The 27,061-nt window shown below is 60.8% G+C and overlaps 1 protein-coding gene across 4 annotated transcripts in view; it reads left to right on the plus strand.

Annotated features, from left to right (window-relative positions):
• Positions 1–27,061, plus strand: part of PXDN (peroxidasin) — a 56,285-nt gene that overhangs the window by 20,154 nt on the left and 9,070 nt on the right. For 3 of the 4 annotated variants that reach the window (XR_007135212.1, XM_047782727.1, XM_047782726.1), the window contains exons 2-17: positions 917–988; positions 2,074–2,145; positions 6,237–6,308; positions 9,000–9,071; positions 9,409–9,480; positions 11,240–11,409; positions 13,276–13,393; positions 13,799–13,968; positions 18,534–18,806; positions 19,834–19,950; positions 20,905–21,063; positions 21,789–21,901; positions 22,664–22,820; positions 23,699–23,807; positions 24,399–24,556; positions 25,284–26,787. Coding sequence is in view for 3 of the 4 variants with exons in the window: in XM_047782727.1 (XP_047638683.1) it covers positions 917–988; positions 2,074–2,145; positions 6,237–6,308; positions 9,000–9,071; positions 9,409–9,480; positions 11,240–11,409; positions 13,276–13,393; positions 13,799–13,968; positions 18,534–18,806; positions 19,834–19,950; positions 20,905–21,063; positions 21,789–21,901; positions 22,664–22,820; positions 23,699–23,807; positions 24,399–24,556; positions 25,284–26,787 (3,408 nt within the window). In the remaining variant the exon portion in view is untranslated. The remainder of the gene's footprint in view (positions 1–916; positions 989–2,073; positions 2,146–6,236; positions 6,309–8,999; positions 9,072–9,408; positions 9,481–11,239; positions 11,410–13,275; positions 13,394–13,798; positions 13,969–18,533; positions 18,807–19,833; positions 19,951–20,904; positions 21,064–21,788; positions 21,902–22,663; positions 22,821–23,698; positions 23,808–24,398; positions 24,557–25,283; positions 26,788–27,061) is intronic. The other variant, XM_047782728.1, reaches the window with a different exon arrangement.

Genomic DNA, 27,061 nt, shown 5'->3' on the forward strand with positions numbered 1-27,061 from the left:
TCGTCTACGGGGGCTTCGTGTTTCATTTCAGTGTCCTCCGTCCTCTTCAGTTGGTAGATTTTGGTTCAGGCTGGGGACCTGGGGAGACCTGACCCCGTGCTCACCACCCCCGACCCCCCCAGCTGGACCCTTCTGCCTGGGCGCTGGTGTCTCCCGTGCTGGCCGGGGTGTCCCCTGTCCCAGACGGCCCCCCAGGGCCTCTGTCTTCGTGGGAAGCGCCTGCTGAGGAAAGTCAGGTTAAGACACGCCCTAGCTTTTCCCAACGCGCCTGCCGAATGGGCTGCGTGCTCTGGGTGGGCCCCCGGACCCTTCCCTGGAGGCCGCGGTGGCTAGTCAGCTAGTAAGCAACCGAGCTGCCGCCTAGACGTGCGGGCGACAGGCAGTGTCCACGCCTGCTCCGGGGGCGATCCCCTATGTGAATCTCTGCACTGAGGGACTTGGGGGTCCCCTGGGCTGGATGGCAGGTGCCAGAGGGGCCTTTCTCTCTGGGTAAGTCGTGTTTGAACAGCTGTCTGTGAAGTGACACCTCCCGCCTGTCACCCCGACAAATGTTCGCGCGCTTGGCAATCCCGGCCGGAGACCGTCCATCCACGGACTGAACGGCGAGATGTGATTTCTTCGGTCCCTGATTGCTCTCTGGAAACGGAGCATTTAAGGGTGGCACGTGGAGTTCCCACTGTAGCACAGTGGGTTCAGAATCCAACTGCAGCAGCTCGAGTGGCTGCGGAGGCGCGGGTTCGACCCCGGCCTGGCGCCGTGGGCTAAGGGTCCGACGTTGCTGCGGCTGCGGCCTGGGTTCCGTCCCTGGCCCAGGAGCTTCCATTGGCCGCGGGTGCGGCCGTTCGAAGAAAAGAAAGGCAGGGAGCTGGGGACGATGGCAGATCTCTCTGTAAGTGTGCTTCTCGTCTCTTCACAGGGATCTTCGCTTCAACAGAATCCGGGAGATCCAGCCGGGCGCCTTCAAGGGGCTGAGAAACTTGAACACGCTGTAAGTCTGAACGTCCTGGGAGCCAGTGGGAAAGAGGCAGGCGTTGCCACACCTTCTCCCGTGGGTGGATCCCCGAGGCCGAGGTCCCCCGTGTCCCCACGGTGGGTGGGCGTGGCGGGCCAGGTAGAGGTGGAGCCTGGCAGAGGGTCCCCGGAGGGTCCCCGGCCGCTGGGCGGGCCTCTGGCCCTGCCTGTCTTGTCTGACGCCCATGAAGCTCGCTCTCGTCTGCGTGTGCCCCAGGCCTGGGCTGGCTCGCCTCCCACGCAGGGACCAGGCACCGCCCTCCTCCTGAGCTAGAGGGGACCGGGCAGGGGCCGTCGGGGCTGGGTGGTCCTGTGGTCGGGCTGTGCTGAGGGCTGTGGGAGGCCGGTTGCTGTGAGTCGCCTGCCAGGGCCGACTGTTCTGTATAGGGCTGGCTGCAGATCTGGGGGTCGGGACTGTCACCTCTGCCCTGCGAGCCTGGGGGGCTGACCCCGTGTGGCTCTGCCCCTCCCTGTGGGAAGGAGCGCTCTCTGGGGAGAGACTCACTTCCGGGACAGGCTCCTGGCTGGGCTGGACAGTGGACCTTGCTCTGCGCGGGACGGGGGGTCTGCCCTGCTGAATGCAGGGTGAAGCAGCGTGGCTGACGTGGCCGCCACCCCCGAGGAGCCTTGGAGGGTCAACTGCCCAAGGTCGTGTCCCTTTGTATTTAGCGGACATTGGAAGTAAGGTCTGTGGCTTACCGTTTTGTGACCTTCTCCATGGCAACAGGAATGATTTTCCCAACACAATTCAGAGGTGGTGCCGTTTTTTATTTTTGCTTTTGAGGTCACACCTGCGGCACAGGGAGGTTCCCAGGCTGGGGTCGCATCGGAGCTGTCGCTGCCGGCCTACACCACAGCCACAGCAATGCAGGATCCGAGCCCGGTCTGCGACCTGCATGCAGCACAGCTCACGGCAGCACGGGGTCCTTAACCCACTGAGCGAGGCCAGGGATCGAACCTGAATCCTCATGGATAATAGTCGGGTTGGTTACCACTGAGCCACCACCGTGGGAACTCCAGGGTTGTCGTTTTTAAAATTCTTGCTGAACTTTCTTTTCACAGGCTTCTCAACAATAATCAGATCAAGAGTATCCCTAGCGGCTCATTTGAAGACTTGGAGAATCTAAAATACCTGTAAGTCGCGACCTATCTCCAGCCCAAGTCTGTTGTCTGCCCTTGGACTCTAATCCCTGTGTTTTGTCATGAACTGTTCATACGTCCGTGTGAAAAAGCTTTTCTTTTCAGAAGGTGAGTGAAGCTGAGGCTGGGATTTTCAACTGAGATGTTACCGGTGTGAAGGGCTCCACCTTAGCTGATGTTTCTGGTCGGTGACGGGGGTGGCAGGGAATTCACACTGTGGCCTCCGAAGGTCGCTCGGGGGTTGTCACGAGACTCGCTGACGGAAAGTGAGAACTGAGGTTCAGCGGCTGGTGTCAACAGCTGACGTGTTCTTTTTTTTGGCCACACCCGTGGCGTGTGGAAGTGCCCGGGCCGGGGATGGAACCCGAGGCACAGCAGCGACCCCGGCCGCTGCAGCGACAGCCCTGGGTCCTGAACCCACTGCACCACAAGGGAACTCCGGCTGACATGTGTTTTGCTTCAGGGGCTGTCAGAGCCGTCGTGCGTCGCCTCCAGCTGTGGGCGAGAGGAAGGATGTTGGTGACAAATGCCTTTGGAATGTCACTAAATCTGCTCATTTTCCCTGTCCTCTGCCAAATGATCTCACCTCTTGCTTTTATGTAGTGAAGTTTTATTTTGCTTCAAAAAATTGATTTGCCTTCATAAGTTGCCGCGCATTTGAAACGCCTGCTTGTGGAGGTGAGCTTTGCAGGGAGGGCGGGGCCTTGCTGGCTCGATGCCTTTGCAGGCGCTTGGTGTAAAGCTGGGAACCTGAAGGCAAGCACTGAGTACACGGCTGGTTCTGGGCAGATCAGAAGTGGGTGTCATGTGCTTTGAGCCAGTGACTCTTGCTTTTGGACCTGGGAACTGTTTGGCTAGAGCCGTCTTAACGAGGGATTATGTCAGTGACGCTGGGGAGCCGTGTGCGACTTGGTGAGGCCGAGGGCCTCTGAGTCGCGTTGCGTTTCGGTGAGGCGGCGGCTCTGAAGGAGGCGCGACATTAAGTGTGGGGCACACGCGTTTCCTTCGATCGAGAATCTGAACGTGTTGTGTCTGCACATCTTTCTCCATCCCTTTCGACAGCGTGTTCATGTTTCATGAGTAAGGTTCCCACTGAGCCTGGTTTTTGAGTTTTAAGTGCTGCGCAAGCTCCAGAAGAAAGCTTTGATTTCTTGGAAGCAGATTCCATTACCCGACAGCCAGTATTTGTGCGTTGAGTCTTTTTTAAAAAAAGTTGTGCTTTTTCACTTAAGACAGCTTTGTAAAGTAATGCTTTTTAACCTCATCGGGTGACTGACCGCTCACCCTCAGGGCAACCCCGTGCCAACCTTTTTCCCTCCCTCCCACGCGACCATGCCCGAGGGGCCCACTGGTGGGAGGTCCCGGGGCCAGCGGGGGCGGGCTGAGCGGGGGCTGGCAGTGGGGGGAGCCGGGCACGGGCACGCAAGAAGAGGCGGCAGGGCAGGATGCAGCTGCGGCGGGGAGGGGCCCCGTGACCGTGCGCTCCAGCTGCCGCGGTTCTCAGCCTCCTCCTCCTCGGATCCCCCAAACCTCAGGGGGCCAGAGAGCGGGGGCGGGGGGCGGGGGGGGGGGCGCCTGACTGGCGCTGACCTAGATTGCGCAATGTTTAGGAAGCCTCCTGAAAAGTTTTGGTTACTTCGGCTCTGTGTATTTGGTCAGGGCCAATGCGTAGTTGTAGAAGTTGTTGAAGGCTCCTTAGCTTCTGGAACCCCAGTGACGTCTGGGGAGGAATCACCCCCTTCGTTCGTACTGCCGGGAATGAGCTTGACTCGAGAGACTTGGAGCTCCGATTCAAAGGGTCAACACTGATGAAGTAGAGAGTTATTTAGGAATTATCACGAGACGATCAGGACCCAGTTATCTTTAGGAAACTGGATCCCATGCTCTGTGACGTTTGACCCGCAGGCACACTCACCCAACAGTTTTGGGTTCAACCGCTGAAAGTTTTCTTTCAAAGGATCCCTGTGCTGTCATTTTTTTGAAAGTGTTTGCAAGGTGGTATTTTATTTGGCTGTTTATTTATTTATTCTTAGGGCCGCACCTGCAGCATGTGGACGTTCCCAGCTTAGGGGTAGAATCGGAGCTGTAGCTGCCGGCCTGCACCACAGCCACGGCAACGCTGGATCTTTAACCCGCTGAGTGAGGCTGGAGCTCGAACCCGTGTCCTCATGGATACTAGTCGGGTTCGTTTCCGTGGAGCCACGACGGGAACTTCTGCCCTTGATTGATTTGTAAGAAAGGAGCCCAGAAAGCTCCGTTCAGGCCTCCCTCCCGCGAAGGAAGAGCCGCGTGTGGGCGGGACGCGGGAGCTTTTTCTACCCGTAAAGCGCTGCTGTCGCCTCTGTTGGACACATGGAGAGGCCGAGGCCGAGAAACGTTGTTTCTTGTGCCAGACGCACAGCTAGGAAGTGGCTTTCACAGATCCGGACCCGCAGCCTGGAGCTGTCCCGGCAGGGCCAGGCCTCTCGCAGGCGCCGGGCCTCAGTTTCGGGGCCGTCTGGCTCTGGTTCTCTGCGAAGTTGCCCTGGCAGATCTGCACGGGGGGGAGGCCGGGGCACGCGGGGCCCCTGGTCCTGGAGTAGAGCGTGAGCGCGCAGGGTGGCCCCGGCGGGAGTGTGGGCGGAGGCGCGGGGGTGAGAAGAAGCACCTGCCCGAAGTGAAACTGCAGGGAAGGCGTGATTTTGATTGGACCCTCTGCCCGTTTCAGCGACAGAGACACACCCGGGGCCGGGGCTCTGCCTCCACCGGAGGGCGTTGGGCAGCAGCGTTGCCGGGCTTCTCTGAGACGATGGAGGTGGGGCCGCCAAGCAGCCCCACTGCCTGTGGTTACGGGGGGCTTGGGGTGCTCTGCGAGTCTCCATCCGTCACAGGTCCCTGCGGGACTCGGCTGGCTGACTTCTGTGGGGACAGGACTCTACAGACCTGAGGTCGAGGACCGCGTGTCTCTGTGTCCACAGGCGCAAGATCAGCCGCAGACCCGGCACTGAGCGGTGTGGCCGGTGCCACCAAAATCATAATTCCAGATGCTGAAACTGGAGTTTCACACGATTTTCATGTGTCACAAAATAGTATTCTTTGTTTTAGTGTTTTTTTTTTTTTTTTTTGCTATTTCTTGGGCCGCTCCAGCGGCATATGGAGGTTCCCAGGATAGGGGTCCAATCGGAGCTGTAGCCACTGGCCTACGTCAGAGCCACAGCAACGCGGGATCCAAGCCGCGTCTGCATCCTACACCACAGCTCACGGCAACGCCGGATCATTAACCCACTGAGCAAGGGCAGGGACCGAACCCGCAACCTCGTGGTTCCTAGTCGGATTCGTTAACCACTGCGCCACGACGGGAATTCCCTAGTGTTTTTTCTTTTTATGGATCATGGAAGTTCCCAGGCCAGGGGTGGAATCGGAATTGCAGCTTCGTCCTGCACGCAGCTCACGGCAACACTGGATCCTTAACCCACCGAGCGAGGCCAGGGATTGAACCCGCGTCCTCATGGATACGAGTTGGGTTCATTCCCACTGAGCCACGGCAGAAAGTCCACTTCATTTTAAATCTTTAATTGTTTGGAGACGGCAGAACCATTCTTGGCCGCAGGCCGTGCAGAAACCGGCCCTGGCCGGTGGTGTGGTTCTGACCAGCTCAGGTTGCTTCTGTTAGAGGAAGGGGCTCCGGGTGCTGAGTAGGCTTGGGAAGAATTTTGCCTGCGTGATTTCTGTTCCCCGGGTTATTTCTGGGTATTTCAAAACTACATCGGGGTCAGTCACAGACTCACATTCGGTGCCCTTTACGTGTTTGTGGGGAAGAGGTTTGCTTTTTTCTTCAGGCTTCGAAGCAAACGCTTCGTCAGCCACTCCTGAGCTGGCCTCCCAGAGTCGAACTTTCTGACGATGCAGCAGGGGTTTGCCCGTCTCCGGTCGGAGGGTCCCCGGAACGGGGCAGGGGACCCTCGGGGGGGCGGGACTCTCTGTGTACACGTTCCTTTGTGTTCTGAGGCGGCTGAGAACCGTCTCCAGGGACCAGCTGAGCCCTGCTCTCCCCGCGGAGTCCCGCCTGCCGTGCGTGTGCTAACCTGCCGTGTTTCTTGTTTCAGCTATCTGTACAAGAATGAGATCCAGTCAATTGACAGGCAAGCTTTTCAGGGACTTGCCTCTCTAGAGCAACTGTAAGTGCCCCGCGTCCGCTCCGCGGTGCCTCTGTCCTCCTGCCCTTGGGCCCTCGGAGGGAGTGCTGGGCGGAGCCTGCCCTTTGCACGATGCATGTCTGTGCCGGGGGGCAGGGACCCGTGCATGCCTTGGAAAGCTGTAGCCCCTCCATCCGACCCCTGTCCATCCAGGGAGCCGCCCGTACGGGTGCCCCCGCGCCCCATGCCCTGTGCCCTGCGTTCGTGGTGCAAGGAGCAGTGACCCCGGTGGGCCCCTGTCCCCGTGGTTCCCAGTTGAATGAAGGGACGTGTAAACAGACCTGAGCGCGTGGCTGTTTGCTTTCGCGGCATTTCCTGTTTGGGACTCTTCGCACCTGCTTTACTAGCCTCCTTCGTGACGTGCTTGTGTTGGAGGAGATCGCCGTTCCCACGTGTCCCCAGGCAGTGTGTGCCTGGCCCGCCTTGCCCCGGTCGGGATGAACCTGGAATCCTGGTCAGGGGGTGCGTCTGAGCCGTCTGCCCGGCCAGCCACCCCTCGGCCAGCGGGCTGCAGCCATCCCCTCAGGGCCTCGCCGGCTTCATTGCGCAGGGGCTGGAGTCTGTGTGCTGCTTGTTATTGGCGGGAGGGCGGGATGCAGAGACGGCCGCAGAGACCCAGGCAGAGCTGGGGCGGCCTCCCCCAGGCCAGGCTTCGGGCGCACACGCAGGCTTGCGCTTCTGAACACCCACCTCCTCACGCCTGCGAGGGCGCCGGTGGGGCTGGACGGGGGCCACACAGAGTTCCGGTCCTGGCAGGGGCACGGGAACACCTGGACGGCAGGTGCCAGGGGTCCCCGACCATGTTCCCGCATCTGGCGCAGTTTAGGGGGCAGGGCCTTGGTGTCCCTGCGCCATCCATCCGGGCTGGGACCAGGCTAGGCCCATCCAGCCCTGCGAGGGGGTCAGTGGGGCAGTTCTTGAGGAGAAAAGAGGCAAAGTCCGGGAAGCACAAGGAGGGGAGCAGCAGGCGTCGGTGGAGCCCGAGTGGCCGTGTGACGGTCGCCCACGTCGGTGGCCTTGCACCTGGTGGTCCGTGCGTATGGGTCCCTGCCGCCGAGCCTCGGGCCGGAGAGCTGATGGGGACCCTCGGGAAGCGCCTCGAGGGCGGAGGGGAGGGTCCCCAGCAACACGTGGGCTCCCAGCCAGAGGGGCCGGGTGGGGGGAGGCCCCTGCACCTGCCCAGCGTCTCGCCCTGCGGGGCCTTGAGAGGCGGTCAGAGCGGAGGCAGAAACAGGTGTCTGCACTGGTTGGAGCAGCACCGATGCGGAAGGGGCCTGGCTGACCGGCCGTGTGCGGACCCCCCACCTGGGGGAGAGGCTGGGAGGGGCGCAGATCAGAGCAGGGCATTGGGCGAGGGGCTGAGCCTAGACCCGAGGCCCTCAGTGTGTCTCACCCGGAGGTTCAGACAGGCTGGTGTGCGGGTTTGCTTCCCAGGCCCGGCGTCAGAGCCGCCCCGTCCAGCAGCCTCGGGGTGAGTCTCACCAGACCCGTCCACCCCGCCTTCAGGCCTCCCCTCAGGCAGGGAGGGCGGTGGGTACAGGTGTGTCCCCACCGGGCAGCAGGGACAGCAGGGCAGGTCCCGGACTTCCCACGGGGGTCCTCCCAGCAAGCGGGCCCAGGACATGGACAGGGCGGGGGGTGGCGGGGGGAGGACAGGGAGGGACAGGGCAGAACAGGACGGGGTGGGACAGGAGAGGACAGGACGGGACAGGACGGGTTGGGACAGGAGAGGACAGGACAGGGCAAGGCAGCTGGACTTGGGGACCTTGAGGTGACAGTCATTTCATAAAGGGGAAGGCTGCCTTGGAGGGGTGTGGAAAGAGCTCCCGTTCCTGTGCTTTGCTGGTTCTGGAGCTGCTGGTGCTGCTCGGCGCTGTCACCCTGGTGCTGTCACCCTGGTGCTGTCACCCTGGCGCTGTCACCCTGCTGGTCCCAGCAGCGGGGAAGAAGCAGCCGTGTGCTTGTAGGGCGGGTGAGTGTGTGGCAGGAGGGGCTCCTGCAGAGGCCCCGGTTAGAAGGTGACTTACGTGTTTTTCTAAAGGAAAAACCACCAGTTTTCCAAGTGAGAAAAGCAGTGTTCAAGGAAATTAGAAGAGATTCGTTTTGCAGAAAATGTATAAAGTGTGGAAAGTCAGGAGACCCCTTAAATGGAAGGAAGTGGAAGTTCCGGATGTTCTGGGTAATGAAAGGGTGTTTGAGGAAATGCCTGACCTCACGCAACCGAGTGCCGTTTCCCTTGTGTTATTTCTGGAGTCGTTTCTGTGTGGTCTGTGTTCTGAAACGCAATAGACCCAGTGCGACCTGCAGTGTAAGTTCGTCTCCTAAACCCGGGTGTGCGCTCCAAGATTATGTTGGTTTTTTTCCTGGAAATGTCCGTACACGTGGACAGTGAGCTCCCGGCTTTTCCCCTCGGGTCGGAGACGGTCCGGCTGGCTGCTTGGCCTGAGATACACGGGCCGGTCAGACACGGGACTTCGGCACCCAGCTCCCTGTGCCTCTCACCCTCCCCACGTGGTGACTGCATTTATTTTCCAGACGATGTATGGAAATCTGGAGGGGTCGATTTGAAATGACTTAGAGAAAAAAATGTTTTCAGCAAAACTGTATGAATCTGTAAAAAGCAACACAAGTGCCAAATTTGTTTCTTTTTCCCTTTTTTAAAAACGTCTGCAGATACCTGCACTTTAATCAGATAGAAACGCTGGACCCAGAGTCATTTCAGCATCTGCCCAAGCTGGAGCGGCTGTAAGTTGCGTTGGCCCCTCACCGACCCTCACCTGCGGGCCCGGGAGCCAGGCTCTGCCCTTGGCTGACGGCGGAGGGCGAAGGTCCATCCCGGCAGCAGCTCGGTGGAGTGTCCCGTGCTTTCCTCCGTCAGTGCGGGAGTGCGGGTGCAGAGGAGGAGGGAGCGTAGTCAGTTACCTTCTGCCCGAAACAGCACTGTTCTCAAGTTCACGTGTATGAGACCAATGCACCCGCTGAGCTGGTTTTTAAAACCTGGTTCATTTGACTGCTTTATTCTGTTCTCCGCGTCTAAGAAGTGTTTTTAACGATTGCGTTCACTTATTCCCTCTTGGAACAGATTTTTGCATAACAACCGAATTACGTACTTGGTTCCGGGAACGTTCAATCACTTGGAATCCATGAAGCGATTGTAAGTAAGCTCACCTCTTCTGCCGTGTTTGCAGTGCAGTGTTTCTCCACGGGCCTCCCTGACCCCGCTTATCCGCTTATCCGGTGTTTACGAATTCAGCACGGCCTGACTCGGCGCTGGGGGGAGAGTGGATTAAACCACCAGGGAGGAAACCCGGGCCGACCAGGGAGCATGGCAACAGGTTAACTACTCTTTAGTAGGCGAGTAAGACAGGTTTCAAATCCAGTTTAAATTCTTCAAATTAATTTTTAATTTCGCGTTGCCTATTTTCCTGGTAGAAGTAGACGGAGTCTAAACTGCATTCCATTCCTTTTACTCAGGGGGGCACTTAACTGAATTCTGTCCGTTCTGGGGTCTCTCAAAAGCATTCATCTTTATATTGAGGAATTCCTTATGAGAGAACTCAGGCGTTTCGATGCTGATGGACAAAGCTATCTTTTTTGTGGTTTTCTCTGAGGTCTCGAAGGCCACTGTTCCTCAGTTAGCTATTACTGAGGGTGCACAATGAACTCGACTCAAGAAAGAGATAGAAAACTCGGCTGACAAGCTGGGGCTCGGCGTGGCTCTTTGTTTGTCTCCCGCAAAATCAGACACAGACGTCCGTCAGGATTTACGATTTTTTCCTTTAAGATAAAGAACTCCCCAGCCAAACTGAACACTGCGTCCTGGGTAGCAGACCAGATAAAGACGGCCTGTTAGATAGGTACGGGAGGCGGGGAGAAGCCGCCAGAAGCAAGCAGACGTCCGAGCGGGCTGGGGGGCCCCCTCGGCTGCCGTGGTCTTGTTCAAATCTGAAACCCTAGGGTTCGCAGCCTCCTTGAACCGTGTTCCCCCGATGGCAAAGGAGCGCGTGCAGCCAGCTGGGGGCCCTTCCCCGGCAGCTTGGCCGGCGGAGGGCTGGCTGGGGTCACACACCTGGGCTCACCTGCTCGCCTGCTGTTCCCCGAGGTCCTGTTGCTTATTCAGAGGGGCTGTGAGTTCCGCGGGAGCTGGGCAGAGGGTGGCCCCGCATCCGGCTCACCTGAGGGATTGCCGCGGGCGGGGACCTTCTGCTGGGTCTGCGTGGAGCCCCGCGGAGCCCGCTGGGCGTGCTCATCAGAGAGCTGAGCGTCCCGGCAGAGCCAGTTCCGCTTGCTGTCCCCTCTGAGCCAGCGACTGGCGGTGGTGTCCTGGGCCTCCCCCCGCTGGAGTCCTGGCCTCGTGCTAACCTGCTGGACACCCGAGGGCCGCCTTTGGCTCCTGCTCTGCCTCTGCCCCCTTTGTCACATGGGTCTGACGGAGCAGCCGCGGGTTCGGGTCCCTGTCACCAGTTCTCAGAACCTTGGGCGTTGCTGTGGAAATGGCCCTTGTTCCTGGAGGGTGGGTGGAAGTGTCCACCCTGAAGTGACATCATGCAGGGCGTCACGTGCCTGTGTGACACACGTCCAGGAGCACCTCTGGGTGGCGGGGACTGTGCATTACTGACTTCACCCAAGGCTCTTGTCCTGTGCCTTTCGAGCAACTTCCCTGACTCATCCAGCCCGAATTCTTCCCTTGCTTTTGAACCTAAAGCACATGGTACTCGGTCAGTCCTTTTGCCATCTTTTGTGTGTGTGGCTTTTCCCTGCGTGTGTGCGGCCCTGTGCCGGGCCCGGGTCAGGCAGGACGTGGGTCTGATTCCTCTGTCTGCGGCCCCACCAGCTCTGGCCGGTTCGGGGCTGTCTGGCCAGGCTCAGCCAGGCCCCTCCCAGGTCTCACCAGCCGCCGCTTCCTCTCACAGGCGGCTGGACTCAAACGCCCTTCGCTGTGACTGTGAGATCCTGTGGCTGGCGGATTTGCTGAAAACCTACGCCCGGTCGGGGAACGCACAGGCCGCGGCCACCTGCGAATACCCTAGGCGCATCCAGGGCCGGTCGGTGGCGACCATCACCCCGGAAGAGCTGGACTGTGGTGAGCCTGGGGCCCCGCCAGGCACGCAGGCCGGCCCGAGCCGGCGTCCGAGGGCTGGTGTGGGCGTCAGGACGGCGCGGTCCTGGGGGTGCTGGCAGGTCTGGGTTCTGGATCTGGGCGGTGGCCACCCACAGTGGGCAGAGGCTGAGATGGTCCAGCTGAGTGACCACGAACTGCCCGTGCGGGACCCCTCAGTAAGAAACCAGGAGAAGGAGCTCCAAGTCAGATCTCACAGGGCAGAACCTTCCTTAGACGTAAACGCCCAGGGAATTCTGCTTCTCTTTCAGTTTTAGCCTCTTTGGGCACTAAAATTCGCTTCTCCAAAGCATCGTCATTATTTTTAAATACTAAGAGCAAAATCGAGGCGTCCCCCTTGTGGCTCAGCAGGTTAAGAACCTGACACAGTGTCCCTGAGGATGAGGGTTTGCTCCCTGGCCTTGCTCAGTGGGTTTAGGATCCGGTGTTGCCGTGAGCTGTGGCGCAGGCCTGCGCCCTCTGCTTGTCCTGCCCTTGTCTGGGGCGGGGAGTGGTCAGGTGGCAGGGGGTCCACAGGACAGGCAGCAGTGCTGAGCCATGTGCACCCCCTTTGCAGGACCCCTCCTCAGGGACGGCCGACCCCGACCTCTGAGCCTGCTGGCGGGGTCGGTCCGGTTAACTCCCTGCGGCTGTCTTGGGTGGTCCCTTCCCAAGTCAGCTGTGACCCTCCCCCAGCCCAGCTCTGACCTTGTCAATAGGCCTGGGAGCAGAGGGAGTGGTGTCTTGGGTTTTCCGTGAGCGCCCAGTGCCTTGCGGGACCCTGTCTGGGGATGGTGGCCCTGTCCCAAGTGTCCTGGAAGGTCATTAGTGGCTGCCTGTCCTCCAGGGCCACCTGGGGGAACGTGGGGGGGGGGGGCTCTCTCCTCTACTCCATCACCACCACCTGCTTCTGTCTGGAGAGAAGATGGAGAAACAGAACTTTCCCGGAATTCCCCAGTCCGACACAGCCGAGGAGCAGGTGGACACAGAGGGGACAGGTGGACGCAGCTCAGGGGGCAGGTGGAAAGAGGGCGAGGGGCTGATTGTGACGGGGTGAGCAGAGAGGCTGGTGGTGGCGCCGGGTGTTTGGGTGCAGAGGAGGGAGCCATGGGGTCCACGTGACATGGGGAGCGGGAGGCACGGGAAAGGACCGGAACAGCCCAGGTTTGGGGAGTCACAGGGATGGGTGAGCTTGATGGGCTTCCTGTTGATGGCTGCACAGCGACCGCCACAGGGACTGTTTGTGCCCGAGAGATTGAGGTGTTGTAAAGGCCCCGTTCAGACACACGTGCACGGGTGCACACGTAACGCGAGCAGGGGGGTCAGCCCACGGCTGCTTTTTCTTCCCACCCGTGGCAGGTGGATGAGTACAGGGAGGCTCAGAGGGCTTGGTTCTCTGAGTTCCTTTGTTAGGAAGTGACCGGTCCATGGAGAGGACGGTCACCCAGCAGCTGGCGCGCAGGGGGGACGCCTCTGCCATCAGTACCTGGGTGGCCTGGGGGGCGGGGGGGACCCGGCGCCAAGGCAGCCCTGCCCCCGGCCCGCCTGCCGTGGTCTGTCCTTTCGTTCCCGAAGAACCGTCACTCAGAGTGGGTCCTGCCCTCTGGGAGGGTCCATCGGGGTCATCACCAGGGCTTGTCTGAGGCGCGGTGCCGCTCGCTCACTGCCGTTCTCCGCGGGTGGACGCTGGCCGCTGGAAACGCTCCCTGCGTGGAGGGGCCCGCCTGCCTTTCCCGTGGGAGTTCGTGGTTGGAGCGTGTGGGAGTTTCTCTCGAACAGCAGGGCTTTGCTCCGGGTTCTTGTTCCCTTGACGCTTTACGACCAGGGAAGCCTGGGTTCTCTTTGGCGCAGAAAGGCCGCGGATCACGTCGGAGCCCCAGGACGCGGACGTCACGCTGGGCAACACGGTTTTCTTCACCTGCAGGGCCGAGGGCAACCCCAAGCCCGAGATCATCTGGCTCCGAAACAAGTGAGCGCTTCTGGGTGGGGCTCGGGCCTGTCCCCGCGGTGGCCCGTGGGCTCGGTGGTCGGCACCACCCTGCCTGCCCCCCCCCCCGACACCCAGAGAGAGAGAAGCAGGAGGAGGACGCGTTCTTGCCGCATCCTTCCTGCTCTGCGGTCGCCCCGGGCCATCTCCTCGCGGTGCTCGCCCGGGTCGCCCTTCCCCGGGGGGCTGGGGGGTGGGGAGCGGAAGGGACATGGGCCTCCCCTGCCCCCCCACCCGTGCACGTTCTCTAGGGGGGCTCCTCACCCCGGGGTGTTGTGGGGACCGGGGAGGCGAGGGGCGCCTTCCTGCCGGGGCCACGCCTCCTGCGGGGACCTCGGTGTGTCCTGGTGCTTCCAGAGCCCGAGCCGCCCCGTCTCCGCTTTGCAGCAACGAGCTGAGCATGGCGGCCGACTCTCGCCTGAACCTGCTGGATGACGGGACGCTGATGATCCAGAACACGCGGGAGGCGGACCAGGGCGTGTACCAGTGCATGGCCAAGAACGTGGCCGGGGAGGCCAAGACGCAGGGGGTCACCCTGAGGTACTTCGGGTCTCCAGGTACGGCGCCCCCTCCCCCCCCGACACGCATCTTCTCCTCTGTCCCCTATGCAAAGACCGTCGCCCCCATCTCCGGTTGAAGCGCCCGTGGCCGCGTTGGCACAAAGCCGTAGGTGACCCCTGACCGTTGCTCTGGTCCACAGGCGGCCTGCGTGAGTGGCCAGTGGAGGTGAGCACTGCTGGGAGCACAGTCTGGAGGCCCCTGGACCCCGGGGGGCGCGCCCGCCCTGGAAGCCCCCTCACGCGCTTGTCCAAAGGGCGTCTCTCACCTGGTGCTGTTTGGCAGTGGGGTCTCTCTCTGGCACTCAGGGCAGTGGTTATTTTAAAATGCCAGGAATCTAAATTTGTATGCAAAATAGTGGCACCTGATCTGAAAAGACTGAGCCAAAGGAAGCACAGCCTTGGCCTTGGCTTGGCCCGGGTCCCACCAGGTCACAAACCCCACTCTTGAAGCAGTGATCCGTCGAGCGTGGTCAGAAGAGGCACTGGCCTTGGAGCAGAGTCCGCCGGGGCTCCAGGCCTCCGTGGCTGCTGGAAGCAGCGAGGCGGCCGTGCTGTCTCCGCGGGTCTGCAAGGGCCCCTCCCCGGGGCCGAGCCAGGGTCTGGTTCCCCTGCTTTGTAGCTCAGGGCTTTGCCGGACGCTCCGCGGCAGCAGTAACGGCGGGCACGCTTCGTGGTCAAGATTGAGCGCGAGACCTTCGTGTCGCTGGCTGAATCCCAGCCCAGGCACAGCCAGTGTTCCCGGGTGCCTGCCCGGTCCCAGCCGGCAGATCTCTGTTAGGAGGGAAGCGCTGGGCGTCGGCTGCAGCCGAGTCCCAGGCCTTTAACCCTGCGACGCTCCTGAGGGCGACACGGCGTCCCGCACCTTTGCAAGGTCACGTGCTATGAACGTACCGCAGATAAGACAGGGCTCCTGGGGACAGACGGGCTTGTGCTTGTGTGTGAGGAAGCGGAAAACCTCCGTGGGGCTTGGCAGAGGGCAGAGGGGGCGGGACGCGAGCGGCGCTTTCCTTAGAGGCCGCCGTGGAAGCGGGTCAGCTGATTCCTCGGCGGGAAAGTGCAAGTCTCTCTACGGCCAAGCAGTTCCGAATCTGAGGTCTTTGGATCTGAATTTGTGCCTCTGTCTCAGGAAGAAGCGCTTTCTTTAGGGTACTGTTCTGAGCATGTTGGTGCTGCCCCCGAAGATACACGTGAAGGGTCTCCTACCCTCCGACGGGAAGGTCCCTGCCGTCAGGGAGCCGCCGCCGGTAGCCGTCAGCCTGGACCAGGGCTCTGCCAAACCTGGCCCATCGCCCGCGTTTGCAAGAACTTTGACCAAAGCGTCTGTTTAACACTTTTACATGGCTGAGGGTGCAAGGGTAGTGTTTCACCACCCCAGTCATCGTACGAAGACCACATTTCCGTGTCTATGAATTAAGTTTTATTGGCACATAACCACACCCAAAGACTTATGGCTCAAAAAGCCCAAAACACACGTTCCGTGGCTGCTGGCAAAGGGTTGCCGGCCCCGTGGTGCAGATGATGGGCGCGGACTCCTCTGTGCGTCTCCGTGTCACCGAGGACCAAATTCCGCGCGTCACCGAGGACCAGCTGTGCGTTGTCCGTTCGGAAGCTCCATTTTGGGGCCGCACGAGTTTGCGGGGTTTCCTGTCCCGATGATTAAACTTGGGATCGCTCACGCTCCCACCTCTCTTGGTGCTTCTGCTTCAGGCGAATTGATTTATTATGATGTGTCCAGCTGTCTTTGGATCGGTGTTTGTCAGCTGTACCGTTTTCATCATTTTGGTCTAAACCTTTCCGTATTAATGTACTTTGAATGTTTGTTATAAACAGCATGGAGCTAAATTTTAAAAAAAATTCAGTCTGACTTTAAAAATAAGTCCATTTACATTTGCTGTAGTTGGCAAGACATTTATAAATTCCACCTATTATTTTCGACTATTTATCCAACCTTTTCTGTGTTCCTTGCCTTATTTTGAAATCAGTATTTTTCACCTTCTATTTTGACTTCTAGTTTGGAAGTTACATACCCTGTTTCTCTCTCTCTCTCTCTCTTTTTCTCTTCTTAGGGCCTGCAGCATATGGATGTTTCCAGGCCAGGGGTCCAATCGGAGCTGTAGCCGCCAGCCTACACCACAGCCACAGCAACACGGGATCCGAGCCGTGTCTGTGATCTACACCACAGCTCACGGCAGTGCTGGATCCTTAACCCACTGAGTGAGGCCAGGGATCGAACCCGCATCCTGTCCTCATGGATGCTGGTTGTTGTTCCTGCTGAGCCATGACGGGAACTCCTGAGCATGAATGATTATTCCTTTGTACCGTGACTGTTGGCCTAGCCGTGCCTATCCCGGTCACCTCCGGGTCTCTGATCCTTCCTGCATCTCAGCTCTTCTGCTGGGATCACTGTCCTTCTGCCCAAGGCGGGGGGACTGCAGGCTGAGGACCTGCCAGGGGTGAAGAAGCAGCAGAGCAACACGAGGTCTCTTCTCCTTCCAGCTGCACAGCCCCCTGCCCCGGAGGCCTGCCCTCTTCTCTGCTTCTTTCTCCTCCTGGGGAAAGAGCACCTTGGGGCCCGACCTAGAGTTTTCTGTTTCACTCCCCGCCCCCCAGAGGGGTTGGCGCCCATCTTTCTGTCTTCTGAGGCTCTTAAAGGCCACGTTTGCAATTTTGGGGCCCTGCAGAGCCTTCAAAACAGGCTCAGCTTTGGCTCTTGTCTCTGCGTGTTCATGATCTGTCACTTAGATGCTTGGTAAATGGGGCTCCAAGCTGAATGGACAGAGAATTCTCTTGCCTGTCTCCTCTTCGCCTTCAGCCCACCTGCTCTGACGACTCGCCCTTCTAGGAAGCGGTGGCAGCGCGTGCAGGTGCACGCGGCCAGGGCCCCTCCTCACCCCTGGACCTGGAGTCTCGTTCCAGCACTGACCCCCCGCCCCCGAGGACTGCCTGTACGGCGCCACCAGCCAGACGAGGCCTCTCACCGGTCCCGCGGGCGGGGGACTCAGAGTCTTTCTTTCCCACATCTTTTGTGCTCAGGGCTCCATATCTCTTCATCCAAAACCCTTTGCTTGTTTGCAGTTCTAGGAAATCTGGGATTTTTTCCCACCAGGGCTGCATCCATGTCTTGTACTGTCAGAGTCTTGGCTGCCGCCCTGGGGTCAACACAGAAGATCCTGTAGCAAACTGGGCGGCTGTTCATAGTCCGAGGAATAAAGGGCTGGGCGGAGCCTCACGCTGGAAAGATCAAGATTTGGAAACAAAGCAGCTGGGATCAATATTTTATTTCGGGAGCTTTTTGGATTGGAAATTATGGATAAGGCTGTAGACTCACAGAAACAACAGTAACAAACCCCCCCTTTTGTACATATTTTGTTTCACAAGTCTGTGCAGTAAATTCCTGGCAGAGTAATTTCTGGGCAAAAGGTGAAGGAGGGTGAAGAAATACTTAGTCTGACACATGCGGCCGCAATCTGTCCGGGGACCTTGGCCGCTGACCCTCCTGAAGTGTGAGACGCCTGCTTCTCCGTATACTGAGCACACAAATGCAAGGATAAGGGCACAGGTTTTTTTGTTTTTGTTTTGTTTTTCCTGGATTTAGAGCTGAAAGATATTCTCTCAATATAGTGTTAATTTGCATTTTCTTTTTGTGAGAGAAATTTGTTTCTTTTTTCCGTATGTTCGAAATTCCCTTTAAACACAATGTTTTTTAACCCATAAGAATTACTAGCAGGGTTTAAGAACAAGGCTGACTTTATAAATTTAGAATAAATAGGCGTTCCCATTGTGGCTCAGTGGAAACGAATCTGACTAGTATCCATAAGGACGCAGGTTCAATCCCTGGCTTCGCTCAATGGGCTAAGGATCCAGCGTTGCCATGAGCTGTGGTGTAGGTCGCAGACGTGGCTCGGATCCTGAGTTGCTGTGGCTGTGGTGTAGGCCGGTGGCTACAGCTGCTATTAAGCCCCTAGCCTGGGAACCTCCATATGGCGCAGGTGCGGCCCTAAAAAGACCTAACTATCTAAATAAATAAATAAATAAATTTAGGATAAACAAAAGTAAGACTTTACCGTACAGTTCAGTGCACGTTTTAAGAAGGAACCAGCTCTGACCGGTCAGCCAGGGCTGCTCAGGCTGGTTTGACCCGAGGCAGGGGACCCTTTCTGTTGTCTGTGCATTTCTTTAAAAAGAAAACATATGCAGTTGAGTAGATTTCTTTTCATTACTTTATTTAATTATTTATTTTGTCTTTTTGCCTCTTCTAGGGCCACACCCACAGCATGTGGAGGTTCCCAGGCTAGGGGTCGAATCGGAGCCGCGTCTGCGACCTACACCACAGCTCACGGCAACGCTGGGTCCTTAACCCACCCAGCGAGGCCAGGGATTGAACTGACAACCTCATGGTGCTTAGTCGGATTCGTTAACCACTGCGCCAGGACGGGAACTCCTCTTTTCATTATTTTAGAGCTCAGTGGGTGAAATGAGTTGCATGAAAATAGAGAAACCTGAGCAGAACCGGTTGCTCACCTGGAGGACGCTAATTCAGAATTTGTCTTTCCTTGGGACAGCTCGCCCCGCTTTTGTGATCCAGCCCCAGAACACAGAGGTGCTGGTGGGTGAGAGCGTCACCCTGGAGTGCAGCGCCACGGGCCACCCGCCCCCCCGGATCACCTGGACCCGAGGCGATGGGACCCCCCTGCCTGTGGACCCTCGGGTGAGCATCACGCCCTCTGGCGGCCTGTACATCCAGAACGTGGTGCAGGAGGACAGCGGCGAGTACACCTGCTTCGCGGCCAACACCGTGGACAGCGTCCACGCCACGGCTTTCATCATCGTCCAAGGTGAGACCCTCGTGGACCGGCGCCCCCCCGCCCCCGGGGGGGCTCCCCCCTGGCCCTCCCATCCCGGAACCTGCTTCATCTTCTCCCATCACACCTGACGTCTCCCGTGAGACCTGGTGATCAGCTTATCTTCCAAATGGAGGCTCTGCGTGGTCCGGGCGTTGTGTCGGGGGCCGTTGTCTGCGTGAACGCGGGTGAGCGTGCTGTTTCACCAACGTGCGCGTATCGACTTCGTCCGTCTTGCTGACATGTTGGGATTTCCCTCGGCTCGATTTCTGGACCTCGGGGGCTGTAGTCTGTGCGGCTGGGAGCCTTACCGCGGTGCACGTCTGAGTTCCCTGACGGACACGATGCCGCGTTCACTCAGCTTGAAATCAGTTGCTGGAGGGGCGTCGTGGGGGAGGTGCCGGGGCGGCGTCCGGGGGGAGAGTCGTGTCCCTCGTCCCCTCCGCCACCAGCTCCAGCGGAAGCCGCGTCGCTGCCGCCTGTCCTGAGTCCGCCCGCGTGTGGGACGTGCAGTCACCGCACTCGGCTTTCACCTTTTCCGGGTCGCGGTGGTTGCTTTTACAAAATGGGGCTCCGCTGCACAGATCATCCTCGGACTGTGGCTCCATCCAGGAAGGATGGAGGGACCCTGCCGCTGTGCACGGCGGCGCTAGACGGCATTTCGTACCATTTGCAGACACTAACTCCGGTTGAGGAGTGAGACGAATCTTTAGGTCCGTCGGCTTCCAGGAACCGAAACAGGTTTCCCGCTTTGCAGGCCACTCCGCAGAGCCCTGAACCAACCGCCTTCTGCGCGGTTCTCGGCCTGACGCTGGCCACACCCGGTGTGTGCTGTCCCTCGGCCTCCTTCCTTTTCACTGTTGGGCGTCTTCCGCTCTGCTCGGGCGCAGCCCCCGCGGTGGGGGTCCTGGCAGGCTGCGGCCCCTCGTTCCTGAGGACAGGGCCCCCTCTGGGGAGGAAAAGGGCATTTCACCCAAAGCTGTGCTCTGACACGCGTTTGCCATGTTTCTCCTCCTGGAAGCTCTGCCTCAGTTCACCGTGACGCCGCAGGACAGAGCGGTCACCGAGGGCCAGACCGTTGATTTCCACTGCGAAGCCAAGGGCTACCCGCAGCCGGTCATCGCCTGGACGAAAGGAGGTGAGGGGACCCCAGGACAGTGCCCCCCCCCGCCCTGCCCAGCACACGGACTCCCGGGCACATCCAGGGTGACCCGGGACCACTGATGTCTGGTCGTGGGCACCACCCCTCGCAGCATGGTGGGCCCCGTCCCTGAGGCCGGGGCCAGGGTCTCCTCCAGGCTGTCTGGGCGCGGCCGTCAGTGCCGTGATCAGCGCCGTGAAGGGGATTCGATGGCGTGAGACGGTGCTTCCCGGAAGCGGGGGTGGAGTCCTTGTCCCTGCCTCTCACCCTCTCTCTCACGTGTGCTCCCCGAGGCCCGCAGTCCCCCCGTGGGCCCTGTGGCTGCATCACACGAGTTCCTTGGCTGTGATCCCAGCTCCTTCCTCCGGGTGGGAAAGTGCTGGGCACATACTGTGGTGAAGGGCCCAGCCCCGGGTCCCTGGGGTGACAGCAGCCTGGCTGGGAAGGGGCGGTCACCCTGTCCCTGCCGCCCGAGGCGTCCCCTCCAGGGGACCTGGGAGCTTGAGCGAGAGGAGAGCTCCCTGGCCTCCAGGGAGAAGTGGTCCTGCTTGGGGCGCTGCCTGTCTCTGAACACCTGCCCCCGCCCTTCCTGGGCCCCGGCCGTCTGCTGGAGTCCCTGCCGGCCTGGCTGCTGCTACTTCGTCTCCCTGGAGCCTGTCTCTCCCTGCCTTCCCCGGAGAGCCTGGGGGTGGGGCCGTGTGCTGCGGGTCCCTAACGTACCCCCCACACTGGCCTTTGATGAAGGGGACGGTGACGCAGGCCTGACTTGGGAGGACAAGGTCTGAGACCCTTCTTTCCAAAGGCAGCGCTCTGTCCAAGGTTCTACCTCTGGGCTCGGCCTGACCCCGGGCTCGCCTGACACCCCACCCCCAGCTCTGCCGGACCCCCAGGCCTGTCTCCGCCTCAGTGCAGGCGCACGTCCGCCTCGCTGAGGGTGCCCCTGCCTTTCAGGGAGCCCGCTGTCCGTGGACCGGCGGCACCTGGTCCTGTCATCGGGGACGCTCAGGATCTCGAGCGTCGCGCTGCATGACCAGGGCCAGTACGAGTGCCAGGCCGTCAACATCATCGGCTCGCAGCGGGTCACGGCGCACCTGACGGTCCAGGCTCGAGGTAGGCGCCGGGCCTGCAGGCGCTGCTCGGGGCAGAGCAGGGTCGGGCCGGGCTTCCTGCGCGTGCCGCGGCGTTTCCAGCTCTGCCCTGTGGAAGGCCCGCTCCCCTCCCGCTGGTCTGTCCTGTGGACCTGGCCCGAGGCCCCGTGTGTCCCTCCAGCAGTGAGGATGCTTGTCGCGTGCGCGTGTGGCACGCAGGCTCGTCGCAGCAGAACGGGGCTTGCTGCCGATTCGCATTGCTGCAGGGTCGCCACCTCCCCCCCCGGGCGGGGTGGGGTGACTCTGGGTCCAGCAGCTCCCACTCCCCTGGGAACAGACCCTGTGTGCTCACCCTGTGCTCCTCCCCGTTTTGAGCTGGGGAGGGGGTGGCCTGTGGAGGGGCCGGGCCTGGGTCTGCAACCCACAGGCTCTGGCTCTGCTCCGGTCCTGAGGGGTGGACCGTGGCGGTCTTTGTGTGTTGGTGGCGGGGGGATCAGCTCTCCCCCGTCGCCAGCTCCTTGGTCTCTCAGCTGGGCCCCCAGAGCCCAGGGCCATGCGGCTGGGTGGCTGCTGCCCAGCTGGAGGGCGGCCGCCCGGTCCTCTCGGGCTCCTTGGCTCCTGCAGCTGCAGCGGGAGGCGGGGAGGCGGCCTGGCCCAACCCGCGTGGGGGCCGTGCTCTCCTGAAGCTGGCGGTCAAATCACGCGTCTTCTGGGTTCTCGAGTCTCAGCACGGCCTTTGCCTTCCAGTGACCCCAGTGTTCGCCAGTGTCCCCAGCGACGTGACGGCAGAGGTGGGCAGCAGCGTGCAGCTGCCTTGCAGCTCGCAGGGGGAGCCGGAACCCGCAATCACCTGGAACAAGGTGCGGGCGCGGCGCGTGGCCGGCGGGGCAGCTGGGCCTCCCGTGCGGAGGGACGCCCGAGGGGGCCCTCGGGGAGAGGGCATGTGACGTCCTTGCTGACAGAGATGAAACTGGGCAGACCCAGAGCATGCTCCTGCCACGTCCTTCTCGGTGACAAAAGCAAAGACGCCCCTTGTGTCAGGTCCTTGGTCCCGTCACCACTAGGGAGGATTTTCTGTTGTTTCGTTTGTCTGATGCTCTCGTGACACCGGTACGGAGACGCCCACCAGCGTTTCAGCACAAACGAGGGCTGCGATGCGGCTCCTGCCCCAGAGGCTGCACCGTGGCTCCCGGGAAGGAAGTGCAGGTCCTGGGCCTGGAAGCCTCGGCCCCTCTGGTTTCCTCCCTTGGCCTGAACGTCACCTGCCTCCACAGCGGCTCAGACTCCTGTCTTCTCCCCACTGGGAGCCTCACTCTGTGCCACCCACCCCAGTACACATCCCACGGAGGGCGCCCTCGGTGCCCCCGGCCCAAGATCCCAGGAAGTCCCCCAGGGCGCGCTGGGCGTCGAGCTTTTCAGCATCTTGAGCTGGGAGCCGGTGGGCGGTAGACGTCCATCCCCTGAACGTGCAGGGGGAGCTCTCTCCGTGCTGCACGGGGCTGAGCGCAGCGGCTGCGGCGTCCCTGTCCCTGAGGTCGTGACGCATGGCACCCCTCCCCCAGGATAAGCTCCTCTGTGTCCTGGTCTGACTTCTGCTCTTATTTCCATTTGCGCTGCTCCAGGATGGGGTTCAGGTGACGGAAAGTGGGAAATTCCACATCAGCCCCGAGGGCTTTCTGACCATCCACGACGTTGGGACGGCGGACGCTGGCCGCTACGAGTGCGTGGCCCGGAACACGATGGGGCAGGCGTCGGTCAGCATGCTGCTCAGCGTGAACGGTGAGACAGCCGAGGCTGCAGGGGACGGCGAGGGTCCAGGGCCCGGCCCGGCGGGGAGTCTGGGGGTTCAGGGGTTCTCAGAGAGGCACAGCCGCCGCACCCCTGGCCGCTCCAGGCTCTGCGGGCCACTGTGGTCTGCACGCGGGTGGCTTTCCCCACTCCGGATTTCCTGCCTGGCTCCGTGGTCACCCGCACCCGCCCACGCTTTCCAACCTGTAATTTACAGTCACTGTTTGGCAGAAGCGCAGATGCAGTTACCGCTGTGAGTCCCGGCCCCTTTGCTGCCTTCTCTGTCCCAGGCATGCGGCCTGTGCCCCCCCCCCCCGCCGGGCATCTTAGGTCCTCCCCCTTGCTGGGTCTGGTCAGTGGCCTGGAGCCCCATGGACCCCGGCTCTGCATGGGGCCGGCAGAGCTCACACCGAGCCCACGTCTGGTCCATCTGGGCGTCACCTCTGTTCTAGAATCACACATCCCCGACACACGCTGCGTGTTCCAGGGCCAGCAGGGTATACAGTCCACAGCTTTGCACAGAGTCTTACAGTTGGACCCAAGCCTGCACTTGGTCTCCTTCAGCTGCCCCCACCCCAGCCCGGCACTGGAGCCCCCGCCCCAGGCCCCTCCCCTCCCAGGTCCTCTGCAGTCTTGCAAGTTACAGCTGCCTTGTCCTTTATCACGTGATTTTAACCCTAAGCCTCCGCAACTGCCATGCTGTTCAGGAACAGCTTCCAGTAGAATTTGTGATGCAGTAGCGTATGGTTCGGAGTGAAAAACAGAAATAACATTGGAGAAGGTACCCGTCTCGGGGCGTAGTGTCTAGACGTTACCGTGCGACTCTTGTGTGGATTTTTTCCGATAACCTGTGACCTCACGTTTCCTAGTTCCCGATGTCAGTCGGAACGGGGACCCCTTTGTGGCCACGTCCATTGTCGAAGCCATCGCGACAGTGGACAGAGCCATCAACTCCACGCGGACACACCTGTTCGACAGGTATGTGCCGAGCTGGCGGAACTCCAACCCGCGCTCCCGCAGGCTCTGGGGTTTAAGCGGGGGGGGGGGGGGGGCGTGCGATTCCAGGATGCGGCGATTTGACCTGTTCTGTGAGAATGAAAAAAAGCTTTTAATTTGAAAACCGTAAGCGGTATCGGTGCCCACTTTGCCGGGGGTTAATAAGATAATAGAAAAACAGGTCCTTTCTGAGTAGAAGCTCAACTGCGATTCACAAAATACAACATTTACAAAATGTGGACACATTCTTTTGGCTTGTTGCTCCAAGATCTGGCAAAAACAGAATATTTGATGAGCCGTCTGTCCGTGCCGGCAGCTCCAGGGTTTTCTCTGCTTCGAAGCTGGAGTGGAAGGGGGTGTTTTCTCTACTGGTGGAATTAACGATCCGTTTTCAGTGTCTCTTGGTTTTGTCTCTTTTGTTGCCTTCCGCTTGGGATCAGTCAGGTACGGCATCTCGTGTCTGTAGAAATGTGCCCCGGAAACGCTCGGCAGCAGCGCCCGTCCCGGCTGCCAGTGACTCCTGTTCTCATTAATTTGTTCCGTTCTTCCCTTTTCCCCGCCATCGCCCGCTAGCCGACCTCGCTCCCCAAACGACCTGCTGGCCTTGTTCCGCTACCCGCGGGACCCCTACACGGTGGAGCAGGCCCGGGCTGGGGAGATATTCGAGCGGACCCTGCAGCTGATTCAGGAGCACGTGCGACACGGCCTGCTGGTTGACCTCAATGGAACCGGTGCGTGCCGGGCTCCCTGGCTCCCCAGCTAAGTACACACGGGGCGGGGGGTGGCTGTTAGGAAGACCCTCTCTGGAGTCCCGGCAGGTGCTGCGGGGGTGGGAGGTGACGCCGCCTTCTCGGGCCCCGGCACAGGGCCTCAGCCAGGAGCCTCTGCAGGGCAGGGAGGGGGGCAGTGCCCCGATGGCTTTAGGAGGAGGTGTTTTTCTGGCTGGCTCTTCTGCCCTTCAGGACTGAGACTCTGGCACTCCCTAGCGGAGCTGAGAGTTGAGCAGCTGGGGAGGTGGGAGCTGCAGGCTGTCGGGTCAGCCTGAGCCCCAGCCCAGTGGTGCTGGGATCTGTGTCCTGTGCCTGCAAAGCCCCACCAGCACTTGGGTCTGTGATTGCTTCTCCCCCAGCCTGGGCATTTCACCTCTGGCTCCTTGTTGCTTCTGTACCTGGGTCTTCTGGACACTGCCCAGTGCAGAGGGGAGCCCACTCTTGTTTCCTTTAAGTGTGCATGACTCGGCCCTCATGGGCTCTGAGACGCTCTAGAAATAAGAGGACCAGATGGTGGCCCACGGGGAGTGTGGGCCCCTGCGCCTGGTCCGGGAGCGCTGGGAGCAGGTGCAATGTGCCAGCTGCTTCTGGGGCTGCTCTCTCTCTGGGTCCCGAAGCCCGGCCATGGGGTGGAGGGTCGGCGCGTCCCTCTCGCCCAGGGCTGAGCTGTCTCCCGCCTTCCGTCCAGGTTACCACTACAACGACCTCGTGTCCCCCCAGTACCTGGGCCTGATTGCCAACCTCTCGGGCTGCACGGCGCACAGACGCGTCAACAACTGCTCGGACATGTGCTTCCACCAGAAGTACCGGACGCACGACGGCACCTGTAACAACCTGCAGCACCCCATGTGGGGCGCCTCGATGACGGCCTTCGAGCGCCTGCTCAAGGCCGTGTACGAGAACGGCTTCAACACGCCCCGCGGCATCGACCCCAGCCGGCGCTACCACGGGCACCCGCTGCCCGTGCCCCGCCTGGTGTCCACGGCCCTCATCGGCACGGAGGCCGTCACCCCAGACGAGCAGTTCACGCACATGCTCATGCAGTGGGGCCAGTTCCTGGACCACGACCTGGACTCCACGGTGGTGGCCCTGAGCCAGGCCAGCTTCTCTGATGGGCAGCACTGCAGCGCCACGTGCAGCAGCGACCCGCCCTGCTTCTCGGTGGCCATCCCCCCCGACGATCCTCGGGCGCGCAGCGGGGCGCGCTGCATGTTTTTCGTGCGCTCCAGCCCCGTGTGCGGCAGCGGCATGACGTCGCTGCTCATGAACTCCGTGTACCCCCGCGAGCAGATCAACCAGCTCACCTCCTACATCGACGCCTCCAACGTCTACGGCAGCTCGGAGCACGAGGCCCGCGCCATCCGCGACCTGGCCAGCCAGCGTGGGCTGCTGCGCCAGGGCATCGTGCAGCGCTCCGGCAAGCCGCTGCTGCCCTTTGCAGCCGGGCCGCCCACCGAGTGCATGCGGGACGAGAACGAGAGCCCCATCCCCTGCTTCCTGGCCGGCGACCACCGCGCCAACGAGCAGCTGGGCCTGACCAGCATGCACACGCTGTGGTTCCGCGAGCACAACCGTGTGGCCGCCGAGCTGCTGGCGCTGAACCCGCACTGGGACGGCGACACCATCTACCACGAGGCCCGCAAGGTGGTGGGGGCACAGGTGCAGCACATCACCTACCAGCACTGGCTGCCCAAGGTGCTGGGCGAGGCGGGCATGAAGATGCTGGGGGAGTACCGCGGCTACGATCCCGGCGTCAACGCCGGCATCGTCAACGCCTTTGCCACGGCCGCCTTCCGGTTCGGCCACACGCTGATCAACCCAGTGCTGCAGCGGCTGGACGAGAACTTCCAGCCCATTGCGCACGGCCACGTGCCTCTGCACAAGGCCTTCTTCTCCCCGTTCCGCATCGTGAACGAGGGTGGCATCGACCCGCTGCTGCGCGGCCTGATCGGCGTGGCGGGGAAGATGCGCGTGCCGTCGCAGCTGCTGAACACGGAGCTCACGGAGCGGCTCTTCTCCATGGCGCACACCGTGGCGCTGGACCTGGCTGCCATCAACATCCAGCGCGGCCGCGACCACGGCATCCCGCCCTACCACGACTTCCGCGCCTACTGCAACCTCTCGGCTGCGCACACCTTCGAGGGCCTGAAGAACGAGATCAAGAACCCTGAGATCCGGGAGAAGCTGCGGCGGTGAGCACGCGCGGGGCGTGAGCGCGCACACGGGGGTCGGGTGGCCCGAGGTGGGTGGCTGCTGGCTTTGCGCCTGGATTTGCAGGGGGTGCCCCTGGAGCGGGGGCTTCCTGCCTTCACCAGCCCCCTTCCCAGACCCTCCTTGTTCCCACCGCTGCCTGGACACGGGCTCTCCAAGGGCTCCAGTGCCCTCTCGTCTCGTGGCCGCTTTGCCTTTGCTCCGTCTTCACGGTATTCCGTCCGGTTTCTTAGAGTGGTCTTTGGTGGAGACGAC

The sequence above is a fragment of the Phacochoerus africanus genome, chromosome 5 (genome assembly GCF_016906955.1).
Source record: "Phacochoerus africanus isolate WHEZ1 chromosome 5, ROS_Pafr_v1, whole genome shotgun sequence".
Taxonomy (NCBI): domain Eukaryota; kingdom Metazoa; phylum Chordata; class Mammalia; order Artiodactyla; family Suidae; genus Phacochoerus; species Phacochoerus africanus.